Source organism: Oncorhynchus tshawytscha, linkage group LG13, assembly GCF_018296145.1.
Source record: "Oncorhynchus tshawytscha isolate Ot180627B linkage group LG13, Otsh_v2.0, whole genome shotgun sequence".
In the NCBI taxonomy this organism is placed as follows: domain Eukaryota; kingdom Metazoa; phylum Chordata; class Actinopteri; order Salmoniformes; family Salmonidae; genus Oncorhynchus; species Oncorhynchus tshawytscha.
This window is the reverse complement of record NC_056441.1, coordinates 92967644-92994717: the sequence shown is the minus strand read 5'-3', so window position 1 is coordinate 92994717 and position 27074 is coordinate 92967644. Positions and strand designations below refer to the sequence as shown.

At 45.7% G+C, this 27074-nt stretch overlaps 1 protein-coding gene across 4 annotated transcripts in view; it reads left to right on the top strand.

Annotated features, from left to right (window-relative positions):
- The first annotated feature begins 412 nt into the window (after positions 1 to 412).
- Positions 413 to 27074, top strand: part of trpc6b (transient receptor potential cation channel, subfamily C, member 6b) — a 44963-nt gene continuing 18301 nt past the window's right edge. For all 4 annotated transcript variants that reach the window (XM_042295012.1, XM_042295013.1, XM_042295010.1 and 1 more), the window contains exons 1-5: positions 413 to 1186; positions 13461 to 13646; positions 13872 to 14036; positions 14715 to 14931; positions 22874 to 23101. In XM_042295012.1, coding sequence (XP_042150946.1) covers positions 413 to 1186; positions 13461 to 13646; positions 13872 to 14036; positions 14715 to 14931; positions 22874 to 23101 — 1570 coding nt within the window. The remainder of the gene's footprint in view (positions 1187 to 13460; positions 13647 to 13871; positions 14037 to 14714; positions 14932 to 22873; positions 23102 to 27074) is intronic.

Sequence of the window (27074 nt, the reverse complement as noted above, 5' to 3'; positions counted from 1 at the left end):
AGTCCAGGCTACCATTAACCAGCCTCTCTGACTCTCTGTGACCTGAGAGTCCAGGCTACCATTAACCAGCCTCTCTAACTCTCTGACCTGAGAGTCCAGGCTACCATAAACCAGCCTCTCTGACCTGAGAGTCCAGGCTACCATTAACCAGCCTCTCTAACTCTCTCTGACTTGAGAGTCCAGGCTACCATTAACCAGCCTCTCTGACTCTCTGTGACCTGAAAGTCCAGGCTACCATTAACCAGCCTCTCTAACTCTATCTGACTTAAGAGTCCAGGCTACCATTAACCAGCCTCTCTGACTCTCTGTGACCTGAGAGTCCAGGCTACCATTAACCAGCCTCTCTGACTCTCTGTGACCTGAGAGTCCAGGCTACCATTAACCGGTCTCTAACTGTCTCTGTATGTTTTGGATGTTCAGATGGATCAATGAGGACCGTCACACCATGCTACGACAGACCCTGGCCAAGACACGGAGACTGGGCATGCGGGGGCCGGCCTACATGTTCAGCGCCCGCTCAGCCAGCCTATCCCTGACCGAGGAGCGCTTCCTGGACGCGGCGGAGTACGGCAACATCCCCGGGGTCCGCAAGATGCTGGAGGAACTTCCTGATCTCAACGTCAACTGTGTGGACTACATGGGCCAGAATGCATTACAGCTGGCGGTGGCCAACGAGCATCTAGAGGTTACGGAGCTGTTACTGAATAAGGATAATCTGGCCAGGATAGGGGATGCTCTACTGTTGGCAATCAGTAAAGGATACATTAGGATAGTGGAGGCCATATTGAGTCACAGGGCCTTCACAGACACACAGAGGCTCATCAACAGTCCTGGCCGAGCAGAGACACAAGACGACTTCTTCTCCTATGACGAGGATGGTACACGGTTTTCTCATGACATCACCCCCATCATCCTGGCCTCTCACTGCCATGAGTATGAGGTAGTACACATCCTCCTGAGGAAGGACGCCCGTATCGAGCGACCACACGACTACCTCTGTAAGTGTGGCACCTGCAGCTACCACCAGAAGCATGACTCATTCAGCCACTCTCGGTCCCGTATCAACGCCTATAAAGGGCTGGCCAGCCCGGCCTACATGTCTCTCTCTAGCAAAGACCCTGTGATGGCTGCCCTGGAGCTGAGCAATGAGCTGGCTGTCCTGGCTAACATCGAGAAGGAGTTTAAGGTACTGCAATGGGAGCATGACTCGCCCCATCAAGTAATTCAGATATATGTCAAAGTTGTGTCCTTGCTAATGAAATTAGAAGTTGTTTATTAACAGACTGCATAGTCTGGTCATGAGAGATGGGCAAAATATATACAGCTGGTTTTCCGGACCCAGGTTAAACCTAATCCTAGCCTAAAAATGACACTATTGGAAGTGTTTTTTAATGTCTAGGGCTCCACAATCTCGGCTCCACAAAACTGGCCCATAAGGCTGTTGTTCTTCTAATCTATTTGCTGTGGTTGCATCCCCTTTTAAACCACACCTGTTCCCCTGAGAGAGAGAGAGGAGTGATCATCATGAATCATTTATTATATATATATATATTACATTATATTCAAAAATAATTTCACAGCTATTTCATGCAACCTTCTATAACTTTCCTGTATGTTTAGAGTAAGATCTCCATGGGAACAGCTTTCCTGTATGTTTAGAGTAAGATCTCCAAGGGAACAGCTTCCCTGTATGTTTAGAGTAAGATCTCCATGGGAACAGCTTTCCTGAATGTTTAGAGTAAGATCTCCATGGGAACAGCTTTCCTGAATGTTTAGAGTAAGATCTCCATGGGAACAGCTTTCCTGTATGTTTAGAGTAAGATCTCCATGGGAACAGCTTTCCTGTATGTTTAGAGTAAGATCTCCATGGGAACAGCTTTCCTGAATGTCTAGAGTAATACACTACATGACCAAAAGTATATGGACATCTGCCTGTCTAACATCATGGACAATAATATAGAGTTGGTCCCTCCTTTGCTGCTATAACAGCCTCCACTCTTCTGGGAAGGCTTTCCACTAGATGTTGGAACGTTGCTGCTATAACAGCCTCCACTCTTCTGGGAAGGCTTTCCACTAGATGTTGGAACGTTGCTGCTATAACAGCCTCCACTCTTCTGGGAAGGCTTTCCACTAGATGTTGGAACGTTGCTGCTATAACAGCCTCCACTCTTCTGGGAAGGCTTTCCACTAGATGTTGGAACATTGCTGCTATAACAGCCTCCACTCTTCTGGGAAGGCTTTCCACTAGATGTTGGAACATTGCTGCTATAACAGCCTCCACTCTTCTGGGAAGGCTTTTCACTAGATGTTGGAACATTGCTGCTATAACAGCCTCCACTCTTCTGGGAAGGCTTTCCACTAGATGTTGGAACATTGCTGTAATAACAGCCTCCACTCTTCTGGGAAGGCTTTCCCCTAGATGTTGGAACGTTGCTGCTATAACAGCCTCCACTCTTCTGGGAAGGCTTTCCACTAGATGTTGGAACATTGCTGCTATAACAGCCTCCACTGTTCTGGGAAGGCTTTCCACTAGATGTTGGAACATTGCTGCTATAACAGCCTCCACTCTTCTGGGAAGGCTTTCCACTAGATGATGGAACGTTGCTGCTATAACAGCCTCCACTCTTCTGGGAAGGCTTTCCACTAGATGTTGGAACGTTGCTGCTATAACAGCCTCCACTCTTCTGGGAAGGCTTTCCACTAGATGTTGGAACATTGCTGCTATAACAGCCTCCACTCTTCTGGGAAGGCTTTCCACTAGATGTTGGAACACTGCTGCTACAACAGCCTCCACTCTTCTGGGAAGGCTTTCCACTAGATGTTGGAACGTTGCTGCTATAACAGCCTCCACTCTTCTGGGAAGGCTTTCCACTAGATGTTGGAACATTGCTGCTATAACAGCCTCCACTCTTCTGGGAAGGCTTTCCACTAGATGTTGGAACATTGCTGCTATAACAGCCTCCACTCTTCTGGGAAGGCTTTCCACTAGATGTGGAACATTGCTGCTATAACAGCCTCCACTCTTCTGGGAAGGCTTTCCACTAGATGTTGGAACATTGCTGCTATAACAGCCTCCACTCTTCTGGGAAGGCTTTCCACTAGATGTTGGAACATTGCTGCTATAACAGCCTCCACTCTTCTGGGAAGGCTTTCCACTAGATGTTGGAACATTGCTGCTATAACAGCCTCCACTCTTCTGGGAAGGCTTTCCACTAGATGTAGGAACATTGCTGCTATAACAGCCTCCACTCTTCTGGGAAGGCTTTCCACTAGATGTTGGAACATTGCTGCTATAACAGCCTCCACTCTTCTGGGAAGGCTTTCCACTAGATGATGGAACGTTGCTGCTATAACAGCCTCCACTCTTCTGGGAAGGCTTTCCACTAGATGTTGGAACGTTGCTGCTATAACAGCCTCCACTCTTCTGGGAAGGCTTTCCACTAGATGTTGGAACATTGCTGCTATAACAGCCTCCACTCTTCTGGGAAGGCTTTCCACTAGATGTTGGAACGTTGCTGCTATAACAGCCTCCACTCTTCTGGGAAGGCTTTCCACTAGATGTTGGAACATTGCTGCTATAACAGCCTCCACTCTTCTGGGAAGGCTTTCCACTAGATGTTGGAACATTGCTGCTATAACAGCCTCCACTCTTCTGGGAAGGCTTTCCACTAGATGTTGGAACATTGCTGCTATAACAGCCTCCACTCTTCTGGGAAGGCTTTCCACTAGATGTAGGAACATTGCTGCTATAACAGCCTCCACTCTTCTGGGAAGGCTTTCCACTAGATGTTGGAACATTGCTGCTATAACAGCCTCCACTCTTCTGGGAAGGCTTTCCACTAGATGTTGGAACGTTGCTGCGGGGACTTGCTTCCATTCAGACACAAGAGCATTAGTGAGCTTGGGCACTGATGTTGGGCGATTAGGACTGGCTCGCAGTCGGCTTTCCAATTCATCCCAAAGGTGTTAGATGGGGTTGAGGTCAGGGCTTTGAGCAGGCCAGTCAAGTTTCTTCCACACAGATCTCAACTATACATTTCTGTATGGACCTCACTTTGTGCACGATGACATTGTCATGCTGAACTGGAAAGGGCCTTCTCCAAACTGTTCCCACAAAGTTGGTAGCACAGAATTGTCTAGAACGTCATTGTATGCCGTAGCGTTAAGATTCCCCTTCACTGAAACTAAGGGGCTCAAACCATGAAAAACCGCCCCAGACCATTATTCCTCCTCCACCAAACTTTATAGTTGGCACTATGCATTGGGGCAGGTAGTGTTCTCCTGGCTTCCGACAAACCCAGATTTGTCCGATGAACTGCCAGATGGTGAAGCGTGATTCATCACCAGAGAAACGTTGACGAACAGTTCTTGTCGGCAGTGTGTGTTGCAACCGAGGTCCCATTCTGTGAGTTTGTGTGGTCTACCACTTAGCTGAGCCGTTGTTGCTCCTAGATGTTTCCACTTCACAATAACAGCACTTACAGTTGACCGGAGCTCTAGCAGGGTAGATATTTGACGAACTGACTTGTTGGAAAGGTAGCATCCTATGACGGTGCCACGTTGAAAGTCACTGAGCTGAGCTCTTCAGTAAAAAAATGTTTTTTTATTTTTTATTTCACCTTTATTTAACCAGGTAGGCAAGTTGAGAACAAGTTCTCATTTACAATTGCGACCTGGCCAAGATAAAGCAAAGCAGTTCGACACATACAACGACACAGAGTTACACATGGACTAAAACAAACATACAGTCAATAATACAGTATAAACAAGTCTATATAAGTCTATATACGATGTGAGCAATGTGGTGAGATAAGGGAGGTAAAGGCAAAAAAAGGCCATGGTGGCAAAGTAAATACAATATAGCAAGTAAAACACTGGAATGGTAGATTTGCAGTGGAAGAATGTGCAAATTAGAAATAAAAGTAATGGGGTGCAAAGGAGCAAAATAAATAAATAAGTTAAATACAGTAGGGAAAGAGGTAGTTGTTTGGGCTAAATTATAGGTGGGCTATGTACAGGTGCAGTAATCTGTGAGCTGCTCTGACAGTTGGTGCTTAAAGCTAGTGAGGGAGATAAGTGTTTCCAGTTTCAGAGATTTTTGTCGTTCGTTCCAGTCATTGGCAGCAGAGAACTGGAAGGAGAGGCAGCCAAAGAAAGAATTGGTTTTGGGGGTGACTAGAGAGATATACCTGCTGGAGCGTGTGCTACAGGTGGGAGATGCTATGGTGACCAGCGAGCTGAGATAAGGGAGGACTTTACCTAGCAGGGTCTTGTAGATGACATGGAGCCAGTGGGTTTGGTGACGAGTATGAAGCGAGGGCCAGCCAACGAGAGCGTACAGGTCGCAATGGTGGGTAGTATATGGGGCTTTGGTGACAAAACGGATTGCACTGTGATAGACTGCATCCAATTTGTTGAGTAGGGTATTGGAGGCTATTTTGTAAATGACATCGCCAAAGTCGAGGATTGGTAAGATGGTCAGTTTTACAAGGGTATGTTTGGCAGCATGAGTGAAGGATGCTTTGTTGCGAAATAGGAAGCCAAATCTAGATTTAACTTTGGATTGGAGATGTTTGATATGGGTCTGGAAGGAGAGTTTACAGTCTAACCAGATACCTAAGTATTTGTAGTTGTCCACGTATTCTAAGTCAGAGCCGTCCAGAGTAGTGATGTTGGACAGGCAGGCAGGTGCAGGTAGCGATCGGTTGAAGAGCATGCATTTAGTTTTACTTGTATTTAAGAACAATTGGAGGCCACGGAAGGAGAGTTGTATGGCATTGAAGCTTGCCTGGAGGGTTGTTAACACAGTGTCCGAAGAAGTGCCAGAAGTATACAGAATGGTGTCGTCTGCGTAGAGGTGGATCAGAGACTCACCAGCAGCAAGAGCGACCTCATTGATGTATACAGAGAAGAGAGTCGGTCCAAGAATTGAACCCTGTGGCACCCCCATAGAGACTGCCAGAGGTCCGGGCAGCAGACCCTCCGATTTGACACTGAACTCTATCAGAGAAGTAGTTGGTGAACCAGGTGAGGCAATCATTTGAGAAACCAAGGCTGTCGAGTCTGCCGATGAGGATGTGGTGATTGACAGAGTCGAAAGCCTTGGCCAGATCAATGAATACGGCTGCACAGTAATGTTTCTTATCGATGGCGGTTAAGATATCTTTTAGGACCTTGAGCGTGGCTGAGGTGCACCCATGACCAGCTCTGAAACCAGATTGCATAGCAGAGAAGGTATGGTGAGATTTGAAATGGTCGGTAATCCGTTTGTTGACTTGGCTTTCGAAGACCTTAGAAAGGCATGGTAGGATAGATATAGGTCTGTAGCAGTTAGGGTCAAGAGTGTCCCCCCATTTGAAGAGGGGGATGACCGCAGCTGCTTTCCATTCTTTGGGAATCTCAGAAGACACGAAAGAGAGGTTGAACAGGCTAGTAATAGGGGTGGCAACAATTTCGGCAGATAATTTTAGAAAGAAAGGGTCCAGATTGTCTAGCCCGGCTGATTTGTAGGGGTCCAGATTTTGCAGCTCTTTCAGAACATCAGCTGAATGGATTTGGGAGAAGGAGAAATGGGGAAGGCTTGGGCGAGTTGCTGTTGGGGGTGCAGTGCTGTTGACCGGGGTAGGAGTAGCCAGGTGGAAAGCATGGCCAGCCGTAGAAAAATGCTTATTGAAATTCTCAATTATGGTGGATTTATCAGTGGTGACAGTGTTTCCTATCTTCAGTGCAGTGGGCAGCTGGGAGGAGGTGTTCTTATTCTCCATGGACTTTACAGTGTCCCAGAACTTTTTTGAGTTAGTGTTGCAGGAAGCAAATTTCTGCTTGAAAAAGCTAGCCTTGGCTTTTCTAACTGCCTGTGTATAATGGTTTCTAGCTTCCCTGAACAGCTGCATATCACGGGGGCTGTTCGATGCTAATGCAGAACGCCATAGGATGTTTTTGTGTTGGTTAAGGGCAGTCAGGTCTGGGGAGAACCAAGGGCTATATCTGTTCCTGGTTCTAAATTTCTTGAATGGGGCTTGTTTATTTAAGCCTTCCTATACCAGCATTGCTAACAATCAGTGTCTGGATAATGTGTGAAATGCTTGATAATGTATGTGATGTCAACAGAGAAGTATATTTTCTGTGTGATTTAAATATTGACTGGCTTTCATCAGGCTGCCCACTCAAGAGAAAGCTTCACACTGTAACCAGTGTCTGCAACCTGGTTCAGGTTATCAATCAACCTACCAGTAACAAACAGCACAGAAAAAAATACACCTTATGGAACAGCGGGGACTGTGAAGAGACACAAACATAGGCACAGACACATGTATACAGACACATGATAACATACACACTATACATACACACACACACACACACACACACACACACACACACACACACACACACACACACACACACACACACACACACACACACACACACACACACACACACACACACACACACACACACACACACACACACACACACTATACACACATGGATTTTGTGTTGTAGATATGTGGTAGGTAGTGGAGTAGGGGCCTGAGGGCACACACTTAGTGTGTTGTGAAATCTGTTGTGAAATCTGTTGTAATGTTTTTTAAATTATAAAAACTACCTTAATTTTTGCTGGACCCCAGGAAGAGTAGCTGCTGCCATGGCAGGAACTAATGGGGATCCATAATAAACCCCAGGAAGAGTAGCTGCTGCCTTGGCAGGAACTAATGGGGATCCATAATAAACCCCAGGAAGAGTAGCTGCTGCCTTGAACCCCAGGAAGAGTAGCTGGGGATCCATAATAAACCCCAGGAAGAGTAGCTGCTGCCTTGACAGGAACTAATGGGGATCCATAATAAACCCCAGGAAGAGTAGCTGCTGCCTTGACAGGAACTAATGGGGATCCATAATAAACCCCAGGAAGAGTAGCTTCTGTCTTGGCAGGAACTAATGGGGATCCCTAATAAACCCCAGGAAGAGTAGCTGCTGCCTTGACAGGAACTAATGGGGATCCATAATAAACCCCAGGAAGAGTTGCTGCTGTCTTGACAGGAACTAATGGGGATCCATAATAAACCCCAGGAAGAGTAGCTGCTGTCTGCCTGACAGGAACTAATGGGGATCCATAATAAACCCCAGACAGGAACTAATGGGGATCCATAATAAACCCCAGGAAGAGTAGCTGCTGTCTTGGCAGGAACTAATGGGGATCCCTAATAAACCCCAGGAAGAGTTGCTGCTGCCTTGGCAGGAACTAATGGGGATCCATAATAAACCCCAGGAAGAGTAGCTGCTGCCTTGACAGGAACTAATGGGGATCCCTAATAAACCCCAGGAAGAGTAGCTGCTGCCTTGGCAGGAACTAATGGGGATCCATAATAAACCCCAGGAAGAGTAGCTGCTGCCTTGGCAGGAACTAATGGGGATCCCTAATAAACCCCAGGAAGAGTAACTGCTGCCTTTACAGGAACTAATGGGGATCCCTAATAAACCCCAGGAAGAGTTGCTGCTGCCTTGGCAGGAACTAATGGGGATCCATAATAAACCCCAGGAAGAGTAGCTGCTGCCTTGGCAGGAACTAATAGGGATCCATAATAAACCCCAGGAAGAGTTGCTGCTGCCTTGACAGGAACTAATGGGGATCCATAATAAACCCCAGGAAGAGTAGCTGCTGCCTTGGCAGGAACTAATGGGGATCCATAATAAACCCCAGGAAGAGTAGCTGCTGTCTTGGCAGGAACAACCTGGGGATCCATAATAAACCCCAGGAAGAGTAGCTGCTGCCTTGGCAGGAACTAATGGGGATCCATAATAAACCCCAGGAAGAGTAGCTGATGCCTTGGCAGGAACTAATGGGGATCCATAATAAACCCCAGGAAGAGTAGCTGCTGTCTTGGCAGGAACTAACCTGGGGATCCATAATAAAAACCCCAGGAAGAGTAGCTGCTGCCTTGGCAGGAACTAATGGGGATCCATAATAAACCCCAGGAAGAGTAGCTGCTGCCTTGGCAGGAACTAATGGGGATCCATAATAAACCCCAGGAAGAGTAGCTGCTGCCTTGGCAGGAACTAATGGGGATCCATAATAAACCCCAGGAAGAGTAGCTGCTGCCTTGGCAGGAACTAATGGATCCATAATAAACCCCAGGAAGAGTAGCTGCTGCCTTGATAATGGGGATCCATAATAAACCCCAGGAAGAGTAGCTGCTGCCTTGACAGGAACTAATGGGGATCCATAATAAACCCCAGGAAGAGTAGCTGCTGCCTTGACAGGAACTAATGGGGATCCATAATAAACCCCAGGAAGAGTAGCTGCTGCCTTGACAGGAACTAATGGGGATCCATAATAAACCCCAGGAAGAGTAGCTGCTGCCTTGGCAGGAACTAATGGGGATCCATAATAAACCCCAGGAAGAGTAGCTGCTGCCTTGGCAGGAACTAATGGGGATCCATAATAAACCCCAGGAAGAGTAGCTGCTGCCTTGGCAGGAACTAATGGGGATCCATAATAAACCCCAGGAAGAGTAGCTGCTGCCTTGGAAGAGTAGCAGGAACTAATGGGGATCCATAATAAACCCCAGGAAGAGTAGCTGCTGCCTTGACAGGAACTAATGGGGATCCATAATAAACCCCAGGAAGAGTAGCTGCTGCCTTGGGGATCAGGAACTAATGGGGATCCATAATAAACCCCAGGAAGAGTAGCTGCTGCCTTGACAGGAACTAATGGGGATCCATAATAAACCCCAGGAAGAGTAGCTGCTGCCTTGGGGATCAGGAACTAATGGGGATCCATAATAAACCCCAGGAAGAGTAGCTGCTGCCTTGGCAGGAACTAATGGGGATCCATAATAAACCCCAGGAAGAGTAGCTGCTGCCTTGGCAGGAACTAATGGGGATCCATAATAAACCCCAGGAAGAGTAGCTGCTGCCTTGACAGGAACTAATGGGGATCCATAATAAACCCCAGGAAGAGTAGCTGCTGCCTTGGCAGGAACTAATGGGGATCCATAATAAACCCCAGGAAGAGTAGCTGCTGCCTTGGAAGAGTAGCAGGAACTAATGGGGATCCATAATAAACCCCAGGAAGAGTAGCTGCTGCCTTGACAGGAACTAATGGGGATCCATAATAAACCCCAGGAAGAGTAGCTGCTGCCTTGGCAGGAACTAATGGGGATCCATAATAAACCCCAGGAAGAGTAGCTGCTGCCTTGGCAGGAACTAATGGGGATCCATAATAAACCCCAGGAAGAGTAGCTGCTGCCTTGGCAGGAACTAATGGGGATCCATAATAAACCCCAGGAAGAAGTAGCTGCTGCCTTGGCAGGAACTAATGGGGATCCATAATAAACCCCAGGAAGAGTAGCTGCTGCCTTGGGGATCAGGAACTAAACTAATGGGGATCCATAATAAACCCCAGGAAGAGTAGCTGCTGCCTTGGCAGGAACTAATGGGGATCCATAATAAACCCCAGGAAGAGTAGCTGCTGCCTTGACAGGAACTAATGGGGATCCATAATAAACCCCAGGAAGAGTAGCTGCTGCCTTGGCAGGAACTAATGGGGATCCATAATAAACCCCAGGAAGAGTAGCTGCTGCCTTGACAGGAACTAATGGGGATCCATAATAAACCCCAGGAAGAGTAGCTGCTGCCTTGGCAGGAACTAATGGGGATCCATAATAAACCCCAGGAAGAGTAGCTGCTGCCTTGGCAGGAACTAATGGGGATCCATAATAAACCCCAGGAAGAGTAGCTGCTGCCTTGGCAGGAACTAATGGGGATCCATAATAAACCCCAGGAAGAGTAGCTGCTGCCTTGATCAGGAACTAATGGGGATCCATAATAAACCCCAGGAAGAGTAGCTGCTGCCTTGGCAGGAACTAATGGGGATCCATAATAAACCCCAGGAAGAGTAGCTGCTGCCTTGAGGAACAGGAACTAATGGGGATCCATAATAAACCCCAGGAAGAGTAGCTGCTGCCTTGGCAGGAACTAATGGGGATCCATAATAAACCCCAGGAAGAGTAGCTGCTGCCTCGGCAGGAACTAATGGGGATCCATAATAAACCCCAGGAAGAGTAGCTGCTGCCTTGGCAGGAACTAATGGGGATCCATAATAAACCCCAACTAATGGGGATCCATAATAAACCCCAACTAATGGGGATCCATAATAAACCCCAGGAAGAGTAGCTGCTGCCTTGACAGGAACTAATGGGGATCCATAATAACCCCCAGGAAGAGTAGCTGCTGCATTGGCAGGAACTAATGGGGATCCATAATAAACCCCAGGAAGAGTAGCTGCTGCCTTGGCAGGAACTAATGGGGATCCATAATAAACCCCAGGAAGAGTAGCTGCTGCCTTAGCAGGAACTAATGGGGATCCATAATAAATACATGGAATAGAATGGGATAGTGAATGCATTCACCCGTTATCATTGAGGATCCCTTTACACAGTATCTTTGCTGTAAGGTGTTGTTTATTTTGAGGAGCATGATATTCCACAGGGAAAAAGGCAATGGATGGGGCAGGTGGGCAGAATAAAGGTGACCGGATTGTTGAACGTGTCAGAAAGGTGGTCAGGAAAATGTACTGTAATTAAGCTGTTACTATAGAAACCTGGAGTACATCCCAAATGGCACCCTATTTCCTGTATAGTGCACTACTTTTGATCAGGATTTAGTGTACTACAGTATATAGGGAATAGGGTGTCATTTGGGATACATGCCTGGAGTACTGTATGAATTATAATATTTTTTCGGAAACTAAGCTGTGTTTGTACATAATGAATATTTGTGAGGATGTGGGTGTACCTGGCGTGGCCTGTGTTTAGCAGTGGCCTCTGACTACACGTAGGTGTAAAGTACAGATACAGGGCATTCGGAAAGTATTCAGACCCCTTTGACTTTTTCCACATTTTTGTTACGTTACAGCCTTATTCTAAAATGGATTAAATTGTTTTTTTCCCCCTCTCATCAATCTACACACAATACCCCATAATGACATAGCAAAACCCGGTTTTAAGACATGTTTGCCAATACATAAATATTCCAAGCAAACTCCAAGCGGGCTGTCATGTGTCTTTTACTGAGCAGTGGCTTCCATCTGCCACTTTACTGCAAAGGCCTGATTGGTGTTCTGCAGGAATGGTTGTCTTTCTGGAAGATTCTGTCATCTCCACAGAAGAACTCTGGAGCTATGTCAGAGTGACCATCAGGTTCTTGGCCACCTCTCTGACCAATGTCCTTCTCCCAGATTACTCTGTTTCGCCAGGCGGCCAGCTCTTGGTGGTTCCAAACTTCTTCCATTTAAGAATGATGGAGGCCACTGTGTTCTTGGGGACCTTCAATTCTGCAGAAATGTTTTGGTACCCTTCCCCAGATCTGTGCCTCGACACAATCCTGTCTTGGACCTCTTCTGACAATTCCTTCAACATCATGGCTTCGTTTTTCTCTGACCTGCGCTGTCAACTGTGGGACCTTATATAGACAGGTGTGTGCCTTTCCAAATCATGTCCAATCAATTGAATTTACACAGGTGGACTCCAATCAAGTTGTAGAAACATCTCAAGGATGATCAATGGAAACAGGAGGCACCTGAGATCAATTTTGAGTCTCATAACAAAGGGTCTGAAAACTGATGTAAATAAGGTATTTCTGTTTTTATTTTATTTTATATAAATCTGAAACAATTTCTACAAACCTGTTTTCACTTTGTCATTATGGGGTATTGTGTGTTGATTGGTGAGGATTTGTATTTATACAATACATTTTAGAATAAGGCTGGACTCCTGAGTGGTGCAGTGGTCTAAGGCACTGCATATCAGTTCAAGAAGCGTCACTACAGTCCCTGGTTCAAATCCAGGCTGTATCACATCCAGCCGTGATTGGTAGTCCCATAGGGTGGTGCACATTTGGCCCGGGTTTGGCCGGGGTAGGCCGTCCATAGTAAATAAGAATCTGTTCTTAACTGACTTGCCTAGTTGGGGGGGGATCAAGGGGTCTGAATATTTTCCGAATGTACATTCATTACAAGCATCAACTAGCTGATTTCTGTCATACTTCAACAGATGGTGGCTGAAAGGACAGTTCTGTTTGTCATGTCACAATGCTTTAAGACAGCATTCTTAACCATCGTGTTAGTTTTAGTTGTTTATGTGGAATTTTCTGCCAATCACTCCTGCAGAGGGTTGGATTTGAAGCTTTTCTATTCTCATGTGTTTGCTGATGATTATAGTTCTCTGATTGGAAGGGCTATAGCCTATAGGCTGTGACTGGAGGCTAAGTGTGAGAAAGTACATTTCATGTAGGGTCATTGTATTTCCCTCAGACCTTTTGAGAACTAACCGTATGGTACAGACTAATCCATAAGTTGTGGTTGCACTTGGAGCTCGGTACACTTTTAAGTAGACGTTTGTGGAAAAGGTTCTCTCCTTTAACCACTTTCTTTCATTAAATGTTTCTTTCTTCCGTTACAGAAAGATTACAAGGAACTGTCCGTCCAATGTGAAGACTTTGTGGTCGGACTGCTGGACCTGTGCCGTAACACGGAGGAGGTGGAGGCCATCTTGAATGGGGACATTGATGCCAGTGAAAACAATGAGCCACATGAAAGACCAAGTTTTATAAGACTAAAGCTCGCAATAAAATATGAACTGAAGAAGGTGAGGGTAATTGTTATCAGCAGACATACGGTTGGTGTTGTTGTGGCAAATGTCTGGATGAGCAATTATGCTTTTCACTGCCACAATAGGACACAGAAAAGCAATGATTGCCAAGTTAGGGGAGGGGGTCATATGAGGTTTTACTTTTTAATGTTATTGAGAGACACACACTTTCATCCCTCCACAATCTCTACTTATCTTTCTCTTCTCATCCCTCCATTGTAGTTCATAGCCCATCCAAACTGTCAGCAGCAGCTCATGTCTATCTGGTATGAGAACCTGTCTGGACTGAGACAGCAGACCAACGTTGTCAAGTTTCTGGTAGTTCTGGGTGTAGCTGTTGGACTGCCTGTCCTGGCTCTGCTCTACTGGGTGGCACCGGCTTGCAAGGTCAGCTTACACTGCTTATACCTGTAGTGGAAGTGATTTGAATCATGTTTTTGTGATGAGCTGAAACCCTAGAGACTTGTATGCCGCAATGTTGCCCTCGAAAGCGTAAGGCTGTCCTTCTGGTCTCTGGGATTCCATAGGGGTACTATTCATCTACCTTAAGGCTGTCCTCCTGGTCTCTGGGGTTCCATAGGGGTACTATTCATCTACCTTAAGGCTGTCCTCCTGGTCTCTGGGGTTCCATAGGGGTACTATTCATCTACCTTCTGGCTGTCCTCCTGGTCTCTGGGGTTCCATAGGGGTACTATTCATCTACCTTAAGGCTGTCCTCCTGGTCTCTGGGGTTCCCAGTGGTTCCATCGGGGTACTATTCATCCACCTTAAGGCTGTCCTCCTGGTCTCTGGGGTTCCCAGTGGTTCCATCGGGGTACTATTCATCCACATTAAGGCTGTCCTCCTTGTCTCTGGGGTTCCATAGGGGTACTATTCATCTACCTTAAGGCTGTCCTTCTGGTCTCTGGGGTTCCATAGGGGTACTATTCATCCACCGTAAGGCTGTCCTCCTGGTCTCTGGGGTTCCATAGGGGTACTATTCATCTACCTTAAGGCTGTCCTCCTGGTCTCTGGGGTTCCCAGTGATTCCATCGGGGTACTATTCATCTTCTTTCTTCTTCTCAGCTGGGGAAGATAATACGTGGTCCCTTCCTGAAGTTCGTGGCCCATGCAGCTTCCTTCACCATCTTCCTGGGCCTGCTGGTGATGAATGCAGCGGATCGCTTCCAGGGTACCAAACTGCTCCCTAACATGACCGTACAGGACCACCCCTCTCAGCTGTTCAGGATGACGACCACCCCCTTCACCTGGATGGAGATACTCATCATATCCTGGGTCATAGGTCATATGCAAACTGTATATACTATGTTCAAAATATGTATTATAATAAATATGATTGTGTATTTTCTGTAGTACATACATAACATACGCATGTGAGCGAGCGTGCACACACACAAACACGGACACACACAGACGCATGCTCGCACGTACACTGAGTGTACAAAACATTAGGAACAACCACTCTTTCCATTACTGACCAGGTGAATCCAGGTGAAAGCTATGATCCCTTATTGATGTCACCTGTTAAATCCACTTCAATCAGTGTAGATGAAGGGGAGGAGTCACGTTAAAGAAGGATTTTTAATCTTTGAGAACATTGAGACATGGATTGTGTATGTGGGCATTCAGAGGGTGAATGGGCAAGACCAAATATTTAAGTGCCTTTGAACGGGGTATGGTAGTAGGTACCAGGTGTACCAGAGTGTGTTAAGAACTGCAACGCTGCTGGGTTTTTCACACTCAACAGTTTCCTGTGCGTATCAAGAACGGTCCACCACGCAAAGGACATCCAGACAGCTTGACACAACTGTGGGAAGCATTGGAGTCAACATGGGTCAGCATCCCTGTGGAACGCTTTAAAGACGTTGTAGAGTCCATGACCTGATGAATTGAGGCTGTGCTGAGGGCAAAAATGTAGCCAATCAGATTGCGGTGCTAGCACTAACCCTTAAATAACATTGAATTTAACAGGAAGCAAATGGTTGACCTCGATAACAGGAAGCAAATGGTTGACCTCGATAACAGGAAGCAAATGGTTGACCTCGATAACAGGAAGCAAATGGTTCACCTCCATAACAGGAAGCAAATGGTTCACCTCGATAACAGGAAGCAAATGGTTCACCTCGATAACAGGAAGCAAATAGTTCACCTCGATAACAGGAAGCAAATGGTTCACCTCGATAACAGGAAGCAAATGGTTCACAAATGATTGCCATGGACCTAGTTAGCAGGGATTCAATGATGATGAGAGACAACAACTTCAATAAACCTTACAATTGGGTCATAGGTCAAATTTGGAATTGGAATTGTAAGATTTGTTGCACCATCCCTTTCTCTGTGATTGTCATTCTAACACCAAAAAATTGTTAAACAAATCTAAATATATTTTACATTTTATATTACTCAAAGTAGCCACCCTTTGCCTTGATGACAGCTTTGCACACTTGGCATTCTCAAAATCTTTTTTTTTTGTCACATACACATGGTTAGCAGATGTTAATGCAAGTGTAGCGAAATGCTTGTGTTTCTGGTTTCCGACAGTGCAATAATATCTAACAAGGAATTGAACAATTCCCCAACAACTACCTAATAGACACAAATCTAAAAGGGGTGAATTAAAATATGTACATAAAAATATATGCATGAGCGATGGCCGAACGGCATAGGCAAGATGCAATAGATGGTATAAAATACAGTATATACATATGAGATGAGTAATGTAGGATATGTAAACATGATTAAAGTGGCATTGTTTAAAGTGACTAGTGATACATTTATTAAAGTGTCCAGTGATTGGGTCTCCATGTAGGCAGCAGCCTCTCTGAGTCAGTCATTGCTGCTTAGCAGTCTGATGGCCTTGAGATAGAAGCTGTTTTTCAGTCTCTCGGTCCCAGCTTTGATGCACCTGTACTGACCTCGCCTTCCGGATGATAGCGGGGTGAACAGACAGTGGCTCGGGTGGTTGTTGTCCTTGATGATCTTTTTTGCTTTCCTGTGACATCGGGTAGTGTAGGTGTCATGGAGGGCAGGTAGTTTGCCATCGGTGATGCGTCATGCAGACCGCATCACCCTCTGGAGAGCCTTACGGTTGTGGCGGTGCAGTTGCCGTACCAGATGGTGATACAGCCCGACAGGATGCTCTCAATTGTGCACCTGTAAAAGTTAGTGAGGGTTTTAGGTGACAAGCCACATTTCTTCAGCCTCCTGAGGTTGTAGAGGCACTGTTGCGCCTTGTTCACCACACTGTCTGTGTGGGTGGACCATTTCAGTTTGTTGTTGATGTGTACGCCGAGGAATTTAAAACTTTCCACCTTCTCCACTACTGTCCCGTCGATGTGGAAAGGGGACTGCTCCCTCTGCTGTTTCCTGAAGTCCACGATCATCTCCTTTGTTTTGTTGACATTGAGTGAGAGGTTGTTTTCCTGACACCACACTCCGAGTGTCTCGTCGTTGTTGGTAATCATGACCACTACTGTTGTGTTGTCTGCAAGATTGATGATTGAGATGAAGGCGTGCATGGCCACGCAGTCGTGGATGAAGAGAGAGTACAAGAGTGGGCTGAGTACACACCCTTTTGTGGCCCCAGTGTTGAGGGTCAGCGAGGTGGAGATGTTGTTTCCTACCTTCACCACCTGGGGGCGTCCCGTCTGAAAGTCCAGGACCCAATTGCACAAGGCGGTTTCGGTTGAGGCCCAGGGCCTCCAGCTTGATGATGAGCTTGGAGAATACTATGGTGTTGAATGCTGAGCTGTAGTCAATGAACAGCATTCTTACATACAGTGGGGAGAACAAGTATTTGATACACTGCCGATTTTGCAGGTTTTCCTACTTACAAAGCATGTAGAGGTCTGTAATTTATATCATAGGTACACTTCAACTGTGAGAGACCGAATCTAAAACAAATCTAAAACAAAAATCCAGAAAATCACATTGTATGATTTTTAAGTAATTAATTAGCATTTTATTGCATGACATAAGTATTTGATCACCTACCAACCAGTAAGAATTCCGGCTCTCACAGACCTGTTAGTTTTTCTTTAAGAATCCCTCCTGTTCTCCACTTATTACCTGTATTAACTGCACCTGTTTGAACTCGTTACCTGTATAAAAGACACCTGTCCACACACTCAATCAAACAGACTCCAACCTCTCCACAATGGCCAAGACCAGAGAGCTGTGTAAGGACATCAGGAATATAAATGTAGACCTGCACAAGGCTGGGATGGGCTACAGGACAATAGGCAAGCAGCTTGGTGAGAAGGCAACAACTGTTGGCGCAATTATTAGAAAATGGATGAAGTTCAAGATGACGGTCAATCACCCTCGGTCTGGGGCTCCATGCAAAATCGACAGTGTATCAAATACTTGTTCTCCCCACTATAGGTATTCCTCTTGTCCAGATGGGTTAGGGCAGTGTGCAGTGTGATGGTTGTTGCATTGTCTGTGGACCTATTGGGGCGGTATGCAAACTGAAGTGGGTCTAGGGTGGCCAATAAAGTGGAGGTGATATGATCCTTGACTAGTCTCTCAAAGCACTTCATGATGACAGAAGTGAGTGCTACGAGGCGGTAGTCGTTTAGTTCAGTTACCTTAGCTTTCTTGGGAACAGGAACAATGGTGGCCATCTTGAAGCATGTGGGGACAGCAGACTGGGATAAGGAGAGATTGAATATGTCCGTAAACACCCCAACCAGCTGGTCTGTGCATGCTCTGAGAATGTGGCTAGGGATGCCGTCTGGGCTAGCAGCCTTGCGAGGGTTAACACGTTTAAATGTTTTACTCACGTCTGCCATGGAGAGGGGGGGGCGCAGTCCTTGGTAGGGGACTGCGTCGGTGGTCCTGTATTGTCCTCAAAGCGGACAAAGAAGGTATTTAGTTTGTCCGGAAGCGTGACGTCGGTGTCCGTGACGGGGCTGGTTTTCTTTTTGTAGTCCGTGATTTCCTGTAGACCCTGCCACATACGTCTTGTGTCTGAGCCATTGAATTGCGACTCCACTTTGTCCCTGTTCTGTCAACCAGCCTCATGAGGTAGTCACCTGGAATGCATTTCAACTAACAGGTGTGCCTTGTTAAAAGTTAATTTGTGGAATTTCTTTCCTTATTAATGTGTTTCAGCCAATCAGTTGTGTTGTGACAAGGTAGGGGTGGTATACAGAAGATGGCCCTATTTGGTAATAGACCAAGTCCATATTAGGGAAAGAACAGCTCAAATAAACAAAGAGAAACAAAAGTCCATCAGAGTGGAGACTGTGTGAATCAGGCCTTCATAGTTGAATTGCTGCATTACTATTAAAGGACACCAATAAGAAGAAGAGACTTGCTTGGACCAAGAAACACGAGCAATGGACATTAGACTGGTGGAAATCTGTTCTTTGGTCTGATGAGTCCAAATTTGAGTTTCAGCTTCCAACCGCCGTGTGAGACGCAGAGTAGGATAACGGATGATCTATACATGTCTGGTTCCCACCGTGAAGCATGGAGGAGGAGGTGTGATTGTGTGTGGGTGCTTTGCTGATGACACTGTCAGTGATTTATTGAGAATTCAAGGCACACTTAACCAGCATAGCTACAACAGCATTCTGCAGTGATACACCATCCCATCTGGTTTACACTTAGTGGAACTATTGTTTTTCAAGAGGACAATAACCCAAAACACCTCCAATAGCCCTGTGTAAGGGCTATTTGACCAAGAAGGAGAGTGATGGAGTGCTGCATCAGATGACCTGGCCTCTAGGCCTGCATGTTGTGACCCAGTCGTTAATTCAAATCATTCTATTCATTCAACGTTACTAAATGCTAAACAAATCATTGGCATGTACCTAGGTCGTAGAGGCCGACAAGTAGGTATGTACAACCCCCAACTGTTGCAAATTAAATAGTAGCATGTACCTAGGTCGTAGAGGCCGACAAGTAGGTATGTACAACCCCCAACTGTTGCAAATTAAATAGTAGCATGTACCTAGGTCGTAGAGGCCGACAAGTAGGTATGTACAACCCCCAACTGTTGCAAATTAAATAGCATGGAAAAATAATGTGTAGAGGCTTTTTTCCGAGGGAGATGAAGTTTATGAAATTCCTGCCTTTGTTGCTGGGCAGTGGAATTAGGAGACACAACTCCTGCATATCAACAAATCAGCATCTAGGATGAAAGCAACCCGTTTTATAAAAATAATTAGGTGGACCATTCTAAAGAACTTGTCTTATTTGCCCCATATAAAAGTAGTATCACTATTCCCAATACCCTTACTGTAGCATCTATAGCAGGGGTGTTAAACTCTTACCCTACCAGGTTCAGAGTACTAAGGGTTTCCTGTTAAACTCTTACCCTACCAGGTTTGGAGTACTGCTGGTTTCCTGTTAAACTCTTATCCTACCAGGTTCAGAGTACTAAGGGTTTCCTGTTAAAATCTTACCCTACCAGGTCTGGAGTACTGCTGGTTTCCTGTTAAACTCTTATCCTACCAGATTCAGAGTACTAAGGGTTTCCTGTTAAACTCTTACCCTACCAGGTTCAGAGTACTGATGGTTTCCTGTTAAACTCTTATCCTACCAGGTTCAGAGTACTAAGGGTTTCCTGTTAAACTCTTACCCTACCAGGTCTGGAGTACTGCTGGTTTCCTGTTAAACTCTTATCCTACCAGGTCTGGAGTACTGCTGGTTTCCTGTTAAACTCTTACCCTACCAGGTTCAGAGTACTAAGGGTTTCCTGTTAAACTCTTACCCTACCAGGTCTGGAGTACTGCTGGTTTCCTGTTAAACTCTTATCCTACCAGGTCTGGAGTACTGCTGGTTTCCTGTTAAACTCTTATCCTACCAGGTCTGGAGTACTGCTGGTTTCCTGTTAAACTCTTACCCTACCAGGTTCAGAGTACTAAGGGTTTCCTGTTAAACTCTTATCCTACCAGGTTCAGAGTACTAAGGGTTTCCTGTTAAACTCTTACCCTACCAGGTTCAGAGTACTAAGGGTTTCCCGTTAAACTCTTATCCTACCAGGTCTGGAGTACTGCTGGTTTTTCTTTTACCTGATCATTAATTGCACTCGCCTTTTGTCCGAGGTCTGAATCAGTCCATGATTAGAGGGGATTATTAAAACAGGAACCAGGGACTCTATGGAATTTATACTCTATATTGGCTGTTCCCTGTCATCAGTCTATAATAACCAGCCTGTAGCCTGTCATCAGTCTATAATAACCAGCCTGTAGCCTGTCACCAGTCTTTAATAACCGGCCTGTAGCCTGTCACCAGTCTATAATAACCAGCCTGTAGCCTGTCACCAGTCTTTAATAACCAGCCTGTAGCCTGTCATCAGTCTATAATAACCAGCCTGTAGCCTGTCATCAGTCTATAATAACCAGCCTGTAGCCTGTCACCAGTCTTTAATAACCGGCCTGTAGCCTGTCACCAGTCTATAATAACCAGCCTGTAGCCTGTCATCAGTCTATAATAACCAGCCTGTAGCCTGTCACCAGTCTTTAATAACCGGCCTGTAGCCTGTCACCAGTCTTTAATAACCAGCCTGTAGCCTGTCACCAGTCTATAATAACCTACCTGTTTCCCGTCAGCAGTTTGATGTGTCTTGTCTACATCCCATTATGTGAAGGGAAGGAGGTTCCCACACAGTTGTACTAAAATAGCCCTGTAGCAGAGGAGGATCACAGAGGTCAAAGACAGAACACTGACTATCACAGAGGGGCCAAAATACTGTAATCACTCTAACATATGTGACACCAGGAAATAGATATTTAACATATACGCTTTGTCTACTTGGATGGGTTCTTGGCAAAGATTTGACTTTAAATTAGACAAAGCATTGAACTTAAAGCCATATCTCTGTGACATTATATGGCAGAGAAGCACAGACATTTACATTTGATGTGGGGTTAGAATTTTTTACATTTTTATACTTTACCTTTATTTAACCAGGCAAGTCAGTTAAGAACAAATTCTTATTTTCAATGACAGCCTAGGAACAGCTCATTCTTCTCTCCAGCTCATTCCAATCCATGCTGCTGTTCTCTCTTCTTCTCTCCAGCTCATTCCAACCCATGCTGCTGTTCTCTCTTCTTCTCTCTAGCTCATTCCAACCCATGCTGCTGTTCTCTCTTCTTCTCTCCAGCTCATTCCAACCCATGCTGCTGTTCTCTCTTCTTCTCTCCAGCTCATTCCAACCCATGCTGCTGTTCTCTCTTCTTCTCTCCAGCTCATTCCAACCCATGCTGCTGTTCTCTCTTCTTCTCTCCAGCTCCTTCCAACCCATGATGCTGTTCTCTCTTCTTCTCTCCAGCTCATTCCAATCCATGCTGCTAATCTTGAGTGTTTTACATTTTATGACAGCTAATACATTTCATTTGTGGGCAGAGTGAATATAATATACCAAATGTGGGATACACATACTGGCACCACATTAATCTGATTTTATATACTGGCACCACATGAGTCTGTTCTTATATACTGGCACCACATTAGTCTGTTCTTATATACTGGCACCACATTAATCTGATCTTATATACTGGCACCACATTAGTTTGTTCTAATATACTGGCACCACATTAGTCTGTTCTTATATACTGGCACCACATTAGTCTGTTCTTATATACTGGCACCACATCTGTTCCTATATACTGGCACCACATTAGTCTGTTCTAATATACTGGCACCACATCTCTTCATATATACTGGCACCACATTAGTCTGTTCTTATATACTGGCACCACATTAATCTGTTCTTATATACTGGCACCACATTAATCTGATTTTATATACTGGCACCACATTAGTCTGTTCATATATATACTGGCACCACATTAGTCTGTTCATATATATACTGGCACCACATTAATATGTTCTTATATACTGGCACCACATTAGTCTGTTCATATATACTGGCACCACATTCATCTGATTGTATATACCGGCACCACATTAATCTGTTTTTATATACTGGCACCACATTAATCTGATCTATTATACTGGCACCACATTAGTCTGTCCTTATATACTGGCACCACATTAGTCTGTTCGTATTAGAGGAAAAATTCAGTCAATATCTTCCTCCCACATGGTAGCCTCTTCCATACATAAATGCATTACTTTGGACCAGATCCCTATGGGAGAGGGAGAGCTCTATGGGGCCTGGTCCAAAGTAGTGCACTATACGTAGGGTGCCATTGGTGAGGCAGATTATGTCTTTCTGACATGTGGTTGTTTTTTCTCTCTTCTTCCAGGAATGGTCTGGGCTGAGTGTAAGGAGATTTGGTCCCAGGGAGCTCGGGAATATCTTTCGGAGACATGGAATCTTCTAGACTTTGGAATGCTGAGCCTTTTCGTAACATCCTTCATCACTAGATTTATGGCGTTCTGGCATGCGTATTCTGCACAGAGCTACGTCAACAAGCACTATACCGACCTGTCCAACATTACCCTGGTCCCGGAGATAGAGTACTACAGACTGGGTGAGTGCAGACAGAAACCTGTCCAACATTACCCTGGTCCCAGAGATAGAGTACTACAGACTGGGTGAGTGCAGACAGAAACCTGTCCAACATTACCCTGGTCCCAGAGATAGAGTACTACAGACTGGGTGAGTGCAGACAGAAACCTGTCCAACATTACCCTGGTCCCAGAGATAGAGTACTACAGACTGGGTGAGTGCAGACAGAACCCTGTCCAACATTACCCTGGTCCCAGAGATAGAGTACTACAGACTGGGTGAGTGCAGACAGAAACCTGTCCAACATTACCCTGGTCCCAGTGATAGAGTACTACAGACTGGGTGAGTGCAGACAGAAACCTGTCCAACATTACCCTGGTCCCAGAGATAGAGTACTACAGACTGGGGGTGCAGACAGAAACCTGTCCAACATTACCCTGGTCCCAGAGATAGAGTACTACAGACTGGGTGAGTGCAGACAGAAACCTCCAACATTTCCCTGGTCCCAGAGATAGAGTACTACAGACTGGGTGAGTGCAGACAGAAACCTGTCCAACATTACCCTGGTCCCAGAGATAGAGTACTACAGACTGGGTGAGTGCAGACAGAAACCTGTCCAACATTACCCTGGTCCCAGAGATAGAGTACTACAGACTGGGTGAGTGCAGACAGAAACCTGTCCAACATTACCCTGGTCCCAGAGATAGAGTACTACAGACTGGGTGAGTGCAGACAGAAACCTGTCCAACATTACCCTGGTCCCAGAGATAGAGTACTACAGACTGGGTGAGTGCAGACAGAAACCTGTCCAACATTACCCTGGTCCCAGAGATAGAGTACTACAGACTGGGTGAGTGCAGACAGAAACCTGTCCAACATTACCCTGGTCCCAGAGATAGAGTACTACAGACTGGGTGAGTGCAGACAGAAACCTGTCCAACATTACCCTGGTCCCAGAGATAGAGTACTACAGACTGGGTGAGTGCAGACAGAAACCTGTCCAACATTACCCTGGTCCCAGAGATAGAGTACTACAGACTGGGTGAGTGCAGACAGAACCCTGTCCAACATTACCCTGGTCCCAGAGATAGAGTACTACAGACTGGGTGAGTGCAGACAGAACCCTGTCCAACATTACCCTGGTCCCAGAGATAGAGTACTACAGACTGGGTGAGTGCAGACAGAAACCTGTCCAACATTACCCTGGTCCCAGAGATAGAGTACTACAGACTGGGTGAGTGCAGACAGAAACCTGTCCAACATTACCCTGGTCCCAGAGATAGAGTACTACAGACTGGGTGAGTGCAGACAGAAACCTGTCCAACATTACCCTGGTCCCAGAGACAGAGTTCTCCAGCTGGCCCCAGAGACAGAGTACTCCAGCTGGCCCCAGAGACAGAGTACTCCAGCTGGCCCCAGAGACAGAGTACTCCAGCTGGCCCCAGAGACAGAGTACTCCAGCTGGCCCCAGAGACAGAGTACTCCAGCTGGCCCCAGAGACAGAGTACTCCAGCTGGCCCCAGAGACAGAGTACTCCAGTTGGCCCCAGAATCAGAGTTCTCCAGCTGGCCCCAGAGACAGAGTTCTCCAGCTGGCCCCAGAGACAGAGTACTCAAGCTGGCCCCAGAGACAGAGTACTACAGTCTGGGTCTGCTAGGGGGCTGGTCAAGGTTGCTTTATATTAGTAATATTTCATAGCCTGATCCCTGATCTGTTTGTTGCCAGCTGGCCTGGTCCCTGATCCGTTTGTTGCCAGCTGGCCTGGTCCCTGATCTGTTTGTTGCCAGCTAGCCTGGTCCCTGATCCGTTTGTTGCCAGCTAGCCTGGTCCCTGATCCGTTTGTTGCCATCTAGCCTGGTCCCTGATCCATTTGTTGTTAGCTAGCCTGGTCCCTGATCCATTTGTTGTTAGCTAGCCTGGTCCCTGATCCATTTGTTGTTAGCTAGCCTGGTCCCTGATCCATTTGTTGTTAGCTAGCCTGGTCCCTGATCCGTTTGTTGTTAGCTAGCCTGGTCCCTGATCCGTTTGTTGCCAGCTGGCCTGGTCCCTGATCCATTTGTTGTTAGCTAGCCTGGTCCCTGATCCATTTGTTGCCATCTAGCCTGGTCCCTGATCCATTTGTTGTTAGCTAGCCTGGCCCCTGATCCGTTTGTTGCCATCTCGCCTGGTCCCTGATCCATTTGTTGTTAGCTAGCCTGGTCCCTGATCCATTTGTTGTTAGCTAGCCTGGCCCCTGATCCATTTGTTGTTAGCTAGCCTGGTCCCTGATCCATTTGTTGTTAGCTAGCCTGGTCCCTGATCCATTTGTTGTTAGCTAGCCTGGCCCCTGATCAAATTGTGCTCTTGCCAACTCCATTGCTCATTGTCAAGCCAAACAGAAAGAAACTGGCACCCAAGCTAAACATATCACAGTGCATGTTATTCATGACAGTAGAATAAATTCAAAAGGCACCTTTGCCCAGACAAAAGCTGCAGAACATATCAGGTGCCGGAGTTATCTGTCACTTCATGACCAATGAAAAGGAAAATGCTGCACACTACTGCTCATGCTCCGTTTGCCGAGACCCCATCCAAGTAGACATAGTGTATACAGTTGAAGTTGGGAAATTTACATACACCTTAGCCAAATAAATTTAAACTCAGTTTTTCACAATTCCTGACATTTAATCCTGGTAACAATTAGGTCAGTTAGGATCACCACTTTATTTTAACAATGTGAAATGTCAGAATAATAGTAGAGAGAATGATTGATTTATTTCAGCTTTTATTTCTTTCATCACATTTTGCCACAACTTTGAACGTGTGCTTGGGGTCATTGTCCATTTGGAAGAACCATTTGCGACCAAGCTTTAACTTCCTGACTGATGTCTTGAGATGTTGCTTCAGTATATCTGCATAATTTTCCCTCCTCATGATGCCAACTATTTTGTGAAGTGCACCAGTCCCTCCTGCAGCAAAGCACCCCCACACCATGATGTTGCCACCCTCGTGCTTCATGGTTGGGATGGTGTTCTTCGGCTTGCAAGCCTCCCCCTTTTTCCTCCAAACATAACGATGGTCATTATGGCCAAACAGTTCTATTTTTGTTTCATCAGACCAGAGGACATTTCTCCAAAAAATACGATCTTCGTCCCCATGTGCATTTGCAAACCGTAGTCTGGCTTTTTTATGGCGGTTTTGTAGCAGTGGCTTCTTCCTTGCTGAGTTCCCTTTCAGGTTATGTCGATATAGGACTTGTTTTACTGTGGATATAGATACTTCTGTACCTGTTTCCTCCAGCATCTTCACAAGGTCCTTTGCTGTTGTTCTGGGATTGATTTGCACTTTTCGCACCAAAGTATGTTCATCTCTAAGAGACAGAACGCATCTCCTTCCTGAGCGGTATAATGGCTGCGTGGTTCCATGGTGTTTATACTTGCGTACTATTGTTTGTACAGATGAACGTGGTAGCCTTCAGGTGTTTGGAAATTGCTCCCAAGGATGAACCAGACTTGTGGAGGTCTACAAATGTTTTTCTGAGGTCTTGGCTGATTTTTTTTTTCTTCCAATGATGTCAAGCAAAGAGGCACTAAGTTTGAAGGTAGGCCTTGAAATACATCCACAGGTAGACCTCCAAATGACTCAAATGATGTCAATTAACCTATCAGAAGCTTCTAAAGCCATGACATCCTTTTCTGGAATTTTCCAAACTGTTTAAAGGCACAATCAACTTAGTGTATGTAAACTTTTGACCCACTGGAATTGTGATACAGTGAATTATAAGTGAAATAATCTGGCTGTAAACAATTGTTGGAAAAATGACTTGTGTCATGCACAATGTGCATGTCCTAACCGACTTGCCGAAACTATAGTTTGTTAACAAGAAATTTGTGGAATGGTTAAATAAACGAGTTTTAATCACTCTAACCTAAGTGTATGTAAACTTCCGACTTCAACTGTATGTTAAATATCTATTTCCTGGTGTCACATATGTTAGAGTGATTACAGTATTATGG